The sequence below is a fragment of the Diuraphis noxia genome, unplaced genomic scaffold (assembly GCF_037042655.1).
Source record: "Diuraphis noxia isolate RWA-SAM2 unplaced genomic scaffold, SU_Dnox_SAM2 contig0005, whole genome shotgun sequence".
Classification (NCBI taxonomy): Eukaryota; Metazoa; Arthropoda; class Insecta; order Hemiptera; family Aphididae; genus Diuraphis; species Diuraphis noxia.
The window spans coordinates 26,928,420-26,944,817 of NW_028301715.1; the positions used below are offsets into that span (position 1 = coordinate 26,928,420).

The 16,398-nt window shown below is 31.2% G+C and overlaps 1 protein-coding gene across 1 annotated transcript; it reads right to left on the reverse strand.

Moving 5' to 3' along the window:
* Positions 1-306: 306 nt before the first annotated feature.
* Positions 307-14,939, reverse strand: LOC107166507 (uncharacterized). Its single transcript, XM_015515198.2, has 2 exons — positions 11,666-14,939; positions 307-754 (listed from the first exon to the last, which is right to left on the reverse strand). The coding sequence occupies exons 1-2, from the start codon at positions 14,590-14,592 to the stop codon at positions 655-657; spliced, it is 3,027 nt and encodes a 1,008-aa protein (XP_015370684.2). The 5' UTR covers positions 14,593-14,939; the 3' UTR covers positions 307-654.
* Positions 14,940-16,398: the final 1,459 nt, after the last annotated feature.

Below are 16,398 nucleotides of genomic sequence, written 5' to 3' on the forward strand. Positions count from 1 at the left end.
TACACAATAATAATATTATGTACATAAATTGTTTTAAACAGATATATTTTTACAGTCACAGGAATTGCGACGACCGAAAACAGAAAGTCTATAGGAGGAAGTCGGTCCCCCAGCCCGTCGGATGTTATAGCGATCGTATACCCCGGCCAAAACTAGTGCAAAGGTCGAGGTCAATCGATTCCTACGGGCGACACAAATAATCGCGACTTGACTACAACTTACATACATCAAACATACAAATAATACATATATTATTATACTATACCAATAAGGGGAATATTTTATACGTTATAATATAATATGGTATAACGTTTGCTCAAACATTGATTATATATTTATGTACATAAATATATTATAATACAATACTATAGTATACACTTGTTTGCGTTATATTCGATAAGAAATGTTGACGTCAAATCCAACCGGATTGTGTCACATGTGTGTGGGAGAAGGGGGTTAACTGCAAGTATTCGAAATACACGAGTCTTCTAAATGGGTATATGCGCGAAGGGTCGTACAACATGTAAAACGATAATAATAATACATAATTAAACAAATACTGTAGGTGCGCTGCTTGCATAATATATGAACACATATATATATAATATATATTACATTGTCGTCACCGTCGCGTCAGTCAGTGGTCTTGCCGGCTCAACGTTTGATGTCGTCGGGCGTGTCGTCCGAAGAAGTCGCCGCAGATGTGGTGACTGGAGTTGTCCATTGCCACCGAGAGCCGTACGGTTTTTCTTGGCTGAAACAAAAAAAAACGGTTAATTCAATAAATATTTTGGACAGAGTTGAAAAATAAAAACTTTAAGAGAAAACTCTCGAAATATCGCACGATCGACATTAATAATTACATTATACATATATTGCACCGTGTGATCGTTACGGGATGTCGGGTTGTGGGTGGGGGAGGGAGATAAAAACTTATACTTATGACATACACTATGTTTTTTACGGGCTAGTTTTCACTGTTTTTTTTTTTTTTTTTTTTTTTTGTGAGGAGAAGTAAGATGTAAGATGGATATAAGTTTTCATATCGATGATTTTGTATTGATGCATAAACAACGATTATTTACCAATCATTCCGAAACATAATTTTGACCAAGTGCATAATAGAATCTAAAAATTGGTTAATTTTCAAATAAATATTAGTCTGTTATGAATATGAAACTCAAAACAAGGTATGTCTTTCCAGATAAGATAAACTGCCCTAAAATAAATCAGTTATATAAGTATTTTTCGTTTTTATAGTTTTACAAAAAACCAAAAAAAAATACTCAGTTATACAACGCATCTATGTAATTTACACTATGATTTATAGATTTGTCACACAGCTGAAGTATAAATAGGTATACTTACATCGAGTATATATTATAGGTACTACAAGACATATAACTCATTAGGTATAATACCTATTATGTCCACAATATTCGTCAATAAACTTATCGTCGGACGGTTTATCATAGTTTTAAATAAATGAATACAGTCCATAATAATTACGTCATTAAAAAAATAAAAACTATGAAACAACAATGGTATAATATTAAAATATTTTCACACCAATATAACGGTTCGCTGCAGTGTGTACCTACATGCATACCACAATTTTACCTATATTATTATATGACATAGATAGATATGAGTATTGTGTTCGTCGCGTACCAACTCGTAAATGAAAGCCATCGTCCATGAAAATAAAATAGTTACATTAAATTTTTTAGTATTAATGAAAACAAAACTGATGGAAGTTGTATTTTATACAGCATATTTAAGCACTAGTTTTTCGAAAGATAAACCAGAAAACAGTAAAAAATTTAAACATTTCAATATTTTTAACGATAATTAATTAGTTAGCGAAACGTAGGTCCAAAACTTTTAACAATATCGCAATCATGTAATAGTAATCAACAGTAATACTAATAAGCGCCAATATTAATATATTAATACATTTGTATACACCTTCATTGTAATATAATAATATAGATCATGAAAATTTGTAACGTTTTACAGAACTTCAATACTTACAAAACACATAATTTAGTTGTTTAAAATAAAGTTTATTTAGATAATTTGATGACAAACTATATGAAAACAGAATGTTAAAAATTGCAACTATACTAAGAAAAACTGTTTTCAAATTCAAATATTATATAAAATAAAATGTCTTATATATCATAGTTATACTTGAAGCTAATAAAAAAAAAATTATGTTTTATTATGAAAACATTAAAAGCGAATTCAAGGTTACATTTTACACAGAATAATTCATTTAGTATACCGTAATTATTTATTAATTTAAACTTTCTTCAATAAATTGTCTATAGTAAAATTTAAATACAAAAATAATATTTCTCTAAAGTACCTAAATGTCAGTAAGGTAGCAGGAATATTATAAAAATAAATTGAAATTTTTTTTTGCTTCTTATCCCCATTGTATATTTTTTAAGAAATATAATATATATATATATATACCATATATGATTCCACTTGTTAAAATATATCTTTTCAAAAGTGTATAGTACATTTTTAAACAGTTATTATTACTCGATTATAATTTGATTGATAATATGATAAAGTATGAATGTATGATACCTAGTTATAATTAAAATTTTCAACTCAAGATGCAATTTTTTAGACATCCGGGTATTCGTTAAAATTGCATAATATCATCTATATATACTATATATATAGACGCATAAAAAACCTTTAAGACAATAACTAACACTATTTTCTCGTAAGTTTAACTTTGATTGAAAATGTAATGTTTTGGATATTATTAATTAGTTTTTAATAGTATTCCAATACCAAATGCATTTGTCAAGACAAGTATAGTAATTCCATTGAAGTTAACGTCAAGCTTTTTATTTGAAAAAAAAAAGATCAAATATAATGAATAAATAAACGGAACTGCAAACACCCAATATTGTCAATATACTAAACTGTTCTATATTATTTAAACCATACTATATTGTATAAATTACTGATATTATTGTTGACCATATGTGTGAGTATAAGTACGGCTTTGTTGCTATATAAAAGGACATTTTCATTATAAATTATTTAAATTTATGAAGATATACGTATTAATCGTCATACAAATGGATCCGCGTATTTTATATAAAATATCTATATTATATTTTATCATTATTATAAATTCATTTAACGTCTACAATAATTATATACTAATTTATAATGAGCTAATTTTTATTTTCCTGATGAATAATTATCATAAAAGTATGTGTAGAAACCGCAATTATAATTTACTTTTAATACTTTTATACATTTTGAATGGTACTTTCTAACAATTAGATTAATGGAATTTCAATTTTAATTAATCAAATATATAATATAGAGGGTGATTATTTTATCAAACAACACTCATATGGTGTTTGTGTGTAAATACCACGTAACATACACCTGTAACACACAAACACCATCCAAAACCATCCAACTTTGGGAGGCTATAATCTTGTAAACGGATTAACGAAAAATGAAAATTTAAACGTGAAAATTCATTGAAAAAATAGCCTTTTTAGTTTATGAAATTTTAAGTATAGGTTGTTATTTGAAAATCAAAAGTTGATAATGGTTTACCTGATAAATATAAGGGTGAAAATATTTAAAAAATATATATAGTTCTAGAACAAGATGGATCTAAAATTTTGAAGAAAAAAAAATTGAAAAAAGTCAATAGTTTTTGAAATAATGAGTGTTGTTTGATAAAAGAATCACCCTGTACATACCAGGGGTGGCTAACCTTTTTTAGGTCTAGTGCCAAATTTTTACAATCAAAAGTTTGACAATTTTTCACATGCCCAAAGATTGTTAACACTAAATAGAACATAGTAAATATAGTAAAATACTTAATTTTACATAGAAATATATAATTTTTTAAATGTTTATACTTTGTTTCTATGAACATTTTAGAAGCAAAATTTTACGAATATCATAATTTTTTACAATTTAAATTTTTTGCATGTCATTGAAATTTTATAAACGTGCCGCTTTTAGCATGCGTGCCATGAGTTCGCCAGCCTCGATATTATATACGTTATACGATATTAATGAAATTAAAACATGATTATGAAAACAGACAAGCAGTAAGTTCATAATATAATTGAGTAGTAATAAATATGCAATTTAAAATATAAATTATAATCGACACCTCACTTCATACCTACTTCAGTAATTTATGCGATATAATTCGTTCAAAATAAATTTTACAGATTAGTAGTTTAACTTCTTCAATAGACGAACAGATAAACTTTACAAGTGCACCCGCAGTGAAAATAATCCTAAATATAATAATCATTTATGATCTTTAAAATTTAAATACAACTGTTAAAGAATAATATGAATATAATTATTATTGGATTTTTTTTAAGATATTGTACCAACTCTTTCTTTTATACTTCGGGATATTAAACTCTTGTACCACATCCAAATGGTATAAAAAATAATATTAGTTGAGGGGAAATTTAACGTATCTCTAGTGGTAGGTAATTAACATTTAAAAAAAAAAAGTTTAAAACGTACAAACATACGAGCGTAGATTGATATATATATATATATATAAATATTGGATCACATGAGTACAACAAGGTATAAAATAATATGTTTATAATATAAGCTTGATTAATGCTAGTATAATACCAGTCGTCCCACAAAATAACAAGACCCACTGCGTATAAGAGTTGATTAATAAAATTTAATCGATATACCACTCGTCAATCAATTGTAGAAATACGATGATACTAACGAGTTATACATCTCTGGTAATGTGTTAGACAGTATTACTGTATTAGGATGTATTAACTACGAAAGATGATTGTTTCATAAATTATATTTTGAAATCTGGAGCTGAATGTTTTTTATTAAAGCGGATGTACTATTGCAGGGATACCACAATAGCAGTTAAATCAACTGTAATAGGTCAGTTAATAATATAAATGCACCGTTTTATTTTATTTTAATAAGAATAATGCATTACCATGCGTGAGTTATATTCCAAATAAAATTTCTTTTAAAATGTATGGTATTAACCATTCATCTATCTATATTTAAATAGTTAATTGCAATTTCAATTAGTTATATATTAGTATATTACTATAAGCACAATGCGTTGTGATATTTTTAGATTTGTTTATCTGATTTTATGAAATAAAAAGTAGCAGTAAAGATGATTGTACATAATATATATATACGATATACCTATATACCTATATATTACACAGTTTATAAACATACCTAGCTTAATATAAAGCATTAATTAATAATTACTAATTTTTAACTGTTCAAGGTTATATTTAAATGATCCTTTTTTTCATGTCATCCATTATCTAATTTGTTTAATAACACACTATATACTTCCATTTTCGATGTCTACACCTTACTTTCTTGGTTTCCTTTCATTCTTTTCGGAATTTACTAAACTAATCTAAAAATAATCCACAACAACCCAACGATCTGTGATATTTTCACATCTTTACTTCACCTGCCCAAATTTGTCACTATAACGAGCATACCTGTGTTCCCTTTTTAACTCTTCAAACGGGTGTCAAGGATTTCAGCTATTAAATTAAATCTTTAGTCCGAAAGAAATATTCTATAATGATAATAAAAAACGGGAAAAAACCCGATGTTAAATAGTAAAATGTCTATTATTTAAAAAAAACATAACAATAATTAATTGACTAAATTGAAGTAAGAATCTGTTTTTATATTTTATTTTTATTTAAAAAAAATTATAGAACTATTGTAATCAATAAATATTATATATTCGTTTATTTTTTTGTTAAACATTTGATATTGGATCTACTGGTATCCTTTAAAAATATATACATATTTCATTTGTTGCCCAATATTTGTAAAAGTAAACAAATATTGTACACGAAACAGGTAAACAAAATATAGCCAAATTACCGACCAGCAAACACCCCTTCAAACATTCCCTACAATATTTTTTATGCTCCAAAATATTATCCTACCTATTTCACACTTCTTCTACCATACAAGCTTTAATATTTGATTTATGAGCATTTATATTTTTTTAAATAATTACTGTCATACCTAAATACCTAATTTCCAAGTCTAATTGTTTTATAAATTATAAATAAAAAAATATATTACTAACTTACTAATGAGCTTAAAAAATATATATTCTGAAATATTTCAATATCATCATAAATCCAAACGTACTGAATAATTTTATTAAATACTGAAATTCGTTCATATTGTAAAAGCTATCTAAAAAATAATAATAATAATAATATAAAACGTTTATGTATACACTATACCAATGAAGTGTTTTTAATGTTTTTAATTAAACTAATGTTAATTTAACAATACCTTTGTACTTTTATATATCAATTTATTTTAAAAAAAAAAGTTTAAAAAAAGCGGGTATGTAAGTGGATGTCGCTCTGCTATACTGCAGTATAGGTTACAAGTGGGTTACTGCTGTAATGGATGTTATTAAATTTGAATTCAATAATATAATATCATCGTATACGAAAAACGATTTTGAGTAGAAATGGTTTATCAGTCTAGAATATGTTATACTATATTATTTTGTTATTATTTCAAAAAATATCTTACCTATTTCAAAATTGTAAATAATTAATATCGACAAAAAATAAAAATTTCAAATTTTTATGATATACCTATCTACAATGAAAGTATACAAAATGATAAAATAAAAATGAAAATATTTTATTTTATCATATTTTGTGTTATGTACATTATTACATTTTTGTTTACTCTAGAAGGATAATCGAACAAAACAATATAATTAACCACTAGCCAAAGTTGATATCGCTGGTAACATCCTGCATTACAGGTATTAACACGTACATGAAAAATAGATAAGAAAAAGTATTATAAAATATATTAATGTTTTTTTAAGGGGACCTAAAATAAAGTTGTTTTTACGAATAGTAAAATAAAAGAATTTTGGGGTTTGAAATCATCTTAGAGGGGAATACAATTTAATCGATAACAATGTAGGTACATTAAGACTGGATGAATAATGTGTCTGGCTGGGAGATAAAAAGTAAAATCAATTTAGAATTCAACATTTTCAATGCGTGAATCATGCAATTACAATATTTAAAACTTATTTCTCGTTTATGTTATCTATGGTAGGCTTATTAAAATAATAAACCTCATTGTAAATTTAAAATGCAAGTACCTAGGTACTAATAAAAATGCAGTTTATTAAAACTCATACCCATGGGTATGAGCAAACAGTAATATTTGTCGACACTTTATCAAATACGAATGATTGGAAATAGATACGACCACGACTATACTCTTATTTTATTTTGAATGGTTTAGTTTTGGTATAAAAAACATAAACATTTTAAAACAAAACATAATGAAATATTGTCAGACATTTTTATGTAACTTCAAGTATAAGTATGTAGGTATATTAATAATAAATTATCATAATATATTACATCAATTAATTAGGTCATCACTATAATATATATTCTAACCTTATTGCTTTTTTGTGCTTGTCCCATATTTACGAATAAAATAAAAATTCAATAACCTAATATATTAGTTGTATTGTATAATCTTGAATGTCTTAAGCAACGTGCTCAAACTTTCTTCAACACATGCTAAGCTTATACTTGAGAAGCAATATAAGTATAATGTTAAATAATAATAGACATTTTGAAATTATAAATTTATTCCATAATTTAATACAAAAAAAAAAAAAAAAAAATTAAGCAAATTTGAAATATTATGTAAAATATAAAACAAGCTCAATTCGTATAATAGTTTTGGAATATTTTGTTAAGGACATGAAAAATATTGAATTTGTACTAAGTTATCATGTAAATCGTGATCAATGGGTAGTTAATTAAAATTAATGGAAATGTATGCAATTTTTTTTAATGGGTTATTCATCTATTTTCTATGTCTTATGCTATTAATAATTATTAAATATATAATTTGTTCTTAACACATTTTTAATTTACAAGAATAAAAATTAAATCTATATCAAAAACTAATAAAATACGATCTAATATAAATTTAAAACATGCATCAAATTTAAGTTGATTACCTTTATATTTATATGTGTTTACATCACTTGTGGTAAATCTGTGATGAAGTGTTTTGCATTAAATAAACTTGAAGAGTAAAAATAGAAAAATGTCCACGTGAAATTAATAGCATAAATTACTAAAAATAAATGGAATTTAATTAAAACAACAATAGGTACAAAAAAATTAACGTAGAAATATAATTTTTAGCAAATAACTAGGTAAATTTGTCATCTGATAACAATTATACATAGAAGAAGACATCAGTTCTCATTTGGTAAGTGTTAAAAAAAAGGTAATACTTATAGATAAGTAGTTACTTATATTTCCAATCCTTTCCATAAAACAATATAATATGATAAACTTAGAATTCTCGTTGGTTTTTATTTGTAAAGAAAAGTTAAGACGTAAAATATACGAAAAAAAAATGTTTGATTAACTTTCTACACCTTTATATTATGTTTTTACTAATATGACAGACATTTAATTCTCATTCGTTACTCTAATCTATTATTCCTTTTTTCCATATTTGTTAACTCCAAGCACATAATATATCGTTTATTCTACAAAAGTAGGTAATTTTTTATACCAGTTCTATAAATTATCTATACATAGATATTTTTGACTAGAGTCTAGAGATCAGTATATAAATGCATTTTATTTACACAAAACATTGAAAATGTTTGCATTTAAATTTAAAGTGAGATAATTATTCTGAAATAAGGATTTTATAAAGTAAGTTTTAAATATTACCTGTTTAAATACATGGTATGTAACTTATTCCTTATTCATTATAATTTATAAGACTTTTCACTTTTCATAGTAATATATTATGTTAATCATTTTAAGACGTGTAAAATTAAAAACAGAAATTATATCAGTTATTATACAAAAAACAATATTATGCACGATAAATTATAGTTAGTACTTATACGTAATTAAAGATACACATATTTTACTATACTGTATTTACACTATACATACCCGGTAGGTACCTATAATTCAAAACCAAACAATAATTCAATTTTTAATAATATTAATTATTGAATAAAATAATATTTCTAATATTTGTATTTTAACTAAATAACTTTTAAACAAATAAATAAAGTTTTAATAAACTGAATTCATTAAATGGCAGTTTAATATTTCATACATTGATGTATAATAACGCCAAGTCTTAGGTTATTAAATGTGGTGGTATGTAAAAAGCAAAATACGTTCTGAGAATAATATATTATAATATTTATATTTTAATATATTATAATCATTTATATTTTAATTATTTAGAATCTTAGCGACTTAAAATAACATCTATAAGGAAATCTGTATTATATAATTTATATCTATTATTTATGTTTTATCCCAGATATATAAAAAATATTTCATTTTGTTTTGAATAATTATCTAAAATTAAAATGAAATTACTCTTTGATAAAAACAAAGTAAAAATATTTTTTTAGACTTTCAGTCCCATGGATAGTATTTTAAAGTTTTAACAATTATTTATGGAAAAATTATCTTAATAAAACAACATTGGTAGGTATAACCGTATAGGTAATCTTTTAGAAACCAAATGATAGTTTATAATATTTAATTTAAAAACAATAATATTGTTAAAATATATACAAGATTGAACATTTTATTATTGTTGATAAATATTTTTTATATTATTTATTCGAACACCTATAAATTTGTATACATGAATATTTTTGAATTTAACTGAAAACAAACAAATTAAACGAAACTACGCCAACGGTCGTTTGATAGAAAATATGACGTTTAATTCCATTCAAAAATTAAAATTTGTCTTTGACATAACGTTCACATTAAATGAAACCAGCAGCATAGGTACATAGGTAAAGAATTTTAATCAAAAATGTTATCTATTATTTTGAATTTTAAAATTACAATTTTTTGTTTGATACTTGTCTTATTAATACAATTCGATAAATAAAAAAAACTACTATATATAAATTAAGCATATTTTTGCTTCAACGTAATATTTATAAAACAATTTGTTTTAATAAATAAATAATTTACTTAAGTTGAAAATTGTATGCTTCGTACACAAATAATTTTGCCGGAAGTATATGTAAAGAAGAAAATTTAAAATAAATAACGAATATAACATGAGTTATCATATATAATATGAAAATTTCATAATAATATATTGTAACGTAACATGTGAAATATGTATATTATATAGGTATTAAAATTAGAAGCAAAAAATTGTTTTCACCTTAAAAATCCGAGCAATTATAAAACTTCATATGTTTACATACACCACGTAATATTTTGAATATACTAGGCTTTGTCTCAAATTTCAATTGTTGTAAATCATTCCAATTGGCAATTTGTAAGATAATTATTGTTTTAATATATTTTTAGTTAAGTGCCAGGTAAGTCATATTATCTATTGTAAAAAAAATATATTTAACTTTTGATTGTAAAAATATTTAATAATATTTTGTTTTCATTGTTAAATAGTATGACGCTATAACCGCATGTGCTGTCTTCGTTTAATAAATGTAAAACATAGCTAAAACTATTTTGGGCGGGAAAGAACCGAGAAGGCTACTGACATAACTAAGAAACGAAATTTCCACCACATACATAAAAAGGGGAATTTCGGCCGTGAAATTTATTTTTTATTTTTTCGATATCAGAACTACAAAAAAGTTATTCAGGTTTTTGGATAACTTTTTCTTATAAGTGATATCAAAAAAATTAAAAATTATATTTCATAGATAATTTTCTTAACTATGTCGTATATAAATTTGGAGTCCTAGCTATTAGTACAACTTGAGTGGTCCTATTATCAAGCAAAGCAGTTTTTGCTATGTTGTACATTTGTTAGACGGAGACAATACATACGGGTGTAGCGTCCTCTTAAGTTAAAATTCTCGTAACGTATTTTGATTTATTTAATTGATTAATCATAAGATTAATAACTAACTATAATAGTATAATATATCTTCGAAGTATCCATAAAAAATAAGCACCTATATTGTTGGTAATTGTTTATATGATATAATAATAATGAGTGTAAAATTATGTATTTAAAAATTATTTTCTCTAAAAATTATTACTCTATAATAAATTAAGGCCAAGTTGTATTAATTTGAAATTCAAACATATTTATTATAAGTTGACATATCTTATATATTTTACACGATTAAGGTAGATAAGTTCGGATTGATAAGTGATAATACATTACAATTTATTAAAAATGTTGCTAAAATATTCATATTTAGTTTTAAACACAAGATTTCAGCGATCTTAAGCATATATTTTTTCGCTGGAATGCATCTATACTATATTTAAACACGACAAAACAGTAATAAATAAGAATGAAGAAAGGTTCAAAATAACGATTATACCTGGGAAATGTTTGTTGACAAAATTGTTTTTATAAACGCAGTCGTACTATAAAATACCGTTTTATTGTTAAAATTGGGCTAACGGGACTATTCACAGAATTACGGTTTGTTACGACCTACACGTTTATCCTGATATTATGATACCACGATAAATTCAGTACCATAATATTATACTATTATTATTATTATTATTATTATTAGTAAGTAAGATAGTAAGATAGTCACCTGCCGAACAATGGATGCCAAAGAGGCGAACTGAACAGATCATGTCCTGCCGCCAGATGAAGGGCACCTTCGATGTTCAAAAGTCTCGGTTTTGCGTTCGGGTCGATCAAATGCTCCTTGACTTTGATTTTGGGTCTGTGCACCGGCTGACCGACGTCACCGCTAGTAGAGGTCACCGGCAGAGGCGTTTGCGGTTTATTGGTCGCAGTCGAACGTTGATAGTCTATGCCGATGTCGCTGACACTGACACTGCCACCAATGACACTGCTTTTGACGACACTGCTACTGCTATTGAAGCCACTGCTATTACCAGCGACGCCACTACCACTGCTACTGCTGGTGACGCCACTATCGCTGCTACTGCTGGTGACACCTCTACCACTGCTGCTGCGAGCGACGCCACTGCCACACTCGACGACGCCACCGCTACAGCCAGCGACACCACCACTACAGCCAGCGACACCACCACTACAGCCAGCGACGCCACCGTTACAGCCAGCGACGCCACTGCTACAGCTGGTGACGCCAATGCAACAGCCGTTGACGACACTGCCGCCTTCCGTTATCGACATTTGCTGCTGTGGCTGTTGCCCCGGACTGGATTTGTAGTTGTATTGAGCGCGATTGCGAGGCGAGACGGATGTATGCCGCGGCGGCATTGGCGACGGAGATTGGCCGTTGTACCCACAACTAGCTTCCGTTTGAAAGCAACAAGTTGGCATCCCGCCTGGCGAACCGTACGTAGTACTACATGTCTTTGGATTGCCAACACCGCAACTGGGAGCAGGAGTCGCGGTGAACGGATTGCAGTCGCCCGGAGACACGGCGAACTGGTTGCATCCGTTGGGGGATGCTGCGATGAACGGATTGTAACTACTCGATTTCGGACAATAGCTACCAGCGTAACACGATGACGGTGACCCGTTGCAGCACAGCTCTCGACAAGCCCGTCGTTTCGACTGACGGCGTAGGACCGGTGACTGTAGCTGTGGCGGCATTAATTGCTGCGGACGTGACGGCAACAACTGTGGCATTTGCTGTGGATGTGACGGCAACCGTAGTTGTGAAGTCATGTTGTGTTGCTGCGAACGCTTGGACAAAAGTCGCGGTACTTGCTGTTGCACATTTGGCGGCGGCGGCAGCAGTTGTGACTGTTGGTGTTTTTGTGGCTGTTGCGGTGATAACAGTGGAGGTTGTGCAACTGTAGGTGGTGGTATCATTTGTGACTGCAACGGTGGTAATGGCAGTGGATGCGACTGCTGTGGCGGTGGTAATATTTGTGGCAGTGGCGGTGGTAATATCTGTGGCAGGGGCGGTGGTAATATCTGTGGCGGTGGCGGCGGCGGAAGTGGCGACACAGACGCACAAATTTCGTCCGATTTGCTATAGCCGGGCGTGGAACCGTATGGTGCTTCAATATTGCCGTCGTAATACATGTCGTTCCATTGGCTTTTATCTTGAGGGTAGTTGAACGGTTGTTGAGCGGTTGTAGAAGTAGGTAGTAGGATGTTCAACATCGCAGATATCAAATCGGAGTCGACGCCGGCCATGTCTTTCGACAGGTACGACAACCACAGCATCTGATCGATGTTCGACTGTTGATTGTTGTCCGACTTGCGTTCATCCGCGAAGCCCGGTTGCTGCTGCAACATAGACCGGAGATGTGACAGCGAAACGGCCAACAGGTCAGGATCCGAAAGCGGTGGTGGCAACAATGACGGCGCTCGTAAAAGCTTCGGGATTTCTGTAGCCGGGCTGGCCACCAGGGCGGCCAGCCTGGCCCTAGGAACAAGTAACGGGTCGGGCACGCACAGCCCGGGGTCTGAAAGCACTTCCTTCAGTTCGGACAGTGGATCCCATTCGCGTTTCACCTGTTCGCCGGCCAACGGTGGTTGCGCAGCGTGTTTGTCCACGCGTTTTTTCTTAAGCGGTGGCTCCTGTAATCGTATTTCTAAGGCAGATCGCTTACTTACGGTTTCCAGGTTCAACGGTTCATTTTGTTGTTGCTGCTGCGTTGTTATGGTCAACTCGCCCAACTTGCACTGCACCGGTGGCGTCTTGGGCGATGACAGCGGCGGCGTCGCAACAGGAACGGCCCCATTGATCGCGGCGTTCTCGATCTTGATCTGGTGGATTGTCGTACCTTCAGGTAACTTGATGGCAGCAGTCGCCTCGTTGGTTGGCAACGAAATGTTCACGTCGTTCATCAGTGCCGGGTCCTGGTCGATCATCTGGAGAGCACGGTCGATTCTGGCTCTGGTCTGTTCTTCGTCGTCGTCCTCCCCGCTAGATATGGTGTCCACAAAATCGATAGAGTTGTCGTTCAGGTCGACGAGTTCGTCGGTTTTTGGGCTTTGTTTGATTCGGACATCCGGTAGTGTTTTCTGTTCGATCGACTCGTCGCAGTCGTTTTGCGACTCACCTGAAACGTCTACGCAGACGGACGAACGCGATTGAACGGCCGCCAACACCTTAGATCTAGGAGTAGAACTCCACACACCGTTGGTCTTAATTAGTTTGATACCCGGATCGTAATCTTCGCAGAATATCTTCATTATTTTCGTCTCTTTCTTTTTTGCCCACAGAAATATTGGACCACTCCCTTGTTTCGGCCGTTTCTTATATTTTTTCCCGTTACGATTGACCCCGTGGTCGTGGTGATGTTTCTTATGTTTCTTTTTAGACTTACGTGGTCTGCTGCAAATCACTTCCTTCTCCTCCTCTTCGTCCACCTCCTCCTCCTGTTTCTCCTCCTCACCGTGGGCCAGCACCTCCTCCTCTTCGGCTTCGGACTCCGAAGATAATACAATCACATCGTTGCATACCTGGGCCGCAGTACCACGATCACCGATCGCGTTCGCGTTCGCATCCACACTGCCGCTGTCCACGTAGTCGGCGCCTTCCGTTTTTACCGGCGAAGCTTTCATATTTTTTCAGTCACCTGTCTCACCATATCAGTATAAACGCGCGATACTTTCCAAAACGTGCGCATTATCCGGCAATGAGCCGCACATTAAACATTATTTTTACACGCATCGTACTAGACTCTCGAAGTCTATTTATCCACCGTAAAGTAAACCGATAGAGAACGTATACAAAATACACAACAACAAAAAAACGTTAGAATATGACATTTATCAATTCTAAGAAGTGTATCAAAACATTCGGAAAAATTCTCGAGCTCCGCGATCGACAAACACACGCACGAAACAGCTGTGCAGCTACTAAACCGGTAAGAGTCACTGGCCGGCAGCGGCGGCGGTGTCGGTGACGGTGGCTACGGCGGCGATGACGGCGGCAACGGCGGCGGCGGCGGCGGTGGCGGCATCACGCGTAAAATTCCGTCGGCTTAACCCGGCTCGGCTGCGGTCGACGGCGGTCGTGTGACCATTCACAGCTATTGGTCGGATGAGTTTTCACATTATAGGCGTTACCTCGGCGGCTCAGCAGACAGAACCCAAAATATTATCCGACCGCCGCCGTCCCTTGCCCTACATCATTAAAGTGATGCGAATTTTCATCGCCAAACGGGCACGGAAAATCAACCCCCCCCCCGCCCCCACACCAACGGCGTATATCGATCAGTTTCCCTACGATTTGGGATTTCACGTAATTTTCAGACGGCAATCATAATGTCCACAATGATTTACCACCCGATGACCATTATAACTTTAGGTATTAACCAATAAGAGGTAGGTACCTATACATAAAATGCCCTAGGGTTTGCATCTATATATTATAACATTATACGTGTGCATTCTGATTTCCGACAGTAATGCCGTTAGGTTTGTGCATGTCATGAAATACCCGTGTAAATTCACTGGCCACTAAATTGTATGTCTTATTTAAGAGACACGTGACCCGCACTACGACGTGCAATGATCATCACGTCGGACCAACGGACGCGAGCTATATTGAATCGGATGTACCTGTCTATAACTTATAAGTACCCATAATATTAAAGTATCTATATTTATATATTAATCCCGTGCCAATTATTTTAATTTCGTTATTTTAATTGTTCATTTAGTTGTAATTATTACTTATAGTGTCTCATATCTAAACGACGGTAGTCGGTTACAATATTACATGTTGAGAGAACAAAATACCGACATTTGTTGTCTCCACACGTCTTACAAGAATCAATATATTATGAAAATTGATGGCAATAACATTGTTTGTGTTTGTATATGGATTTTTTACGATAATTTATTTTTTAAGTGATTTATGAGCATTTTTAATTTATATTTTATTATATAGGCAAAATTTGCTAAAAAATTTAATAATCGTAAAAAACGATATATATAATATAATATATATATTTCATAATAGGCCGATCCACTCTAATTTTTAAACTAACTACTACAAATCTATACGTGATCTGCGGATCGTAAATTTGGTATGTTACGGACTTGTAAGACGGAGACAACAAATGCCAGTGTTACGTCTTCTTAACCTTAAGCCCTTAACATCATTTATTTGTCCATATATACTATATATGATACTTCATTGCTGATGAATCAAATTTAAATAACTTATATTAAACTTAAAATGTGTTCATGCATTCTCCTCCAAAATTATTTATTTATAATTAATTATTTATATTTCGTATTTAAAAACGATGCAGAGTCCTAATAATTTATATCAAACAAGTCACGACATTCAGTCAATAGACATTTCTATTAATCTCAACTTACGAGAAGTTTTGCCAATTTTTTTAAAGTTTATTTCAC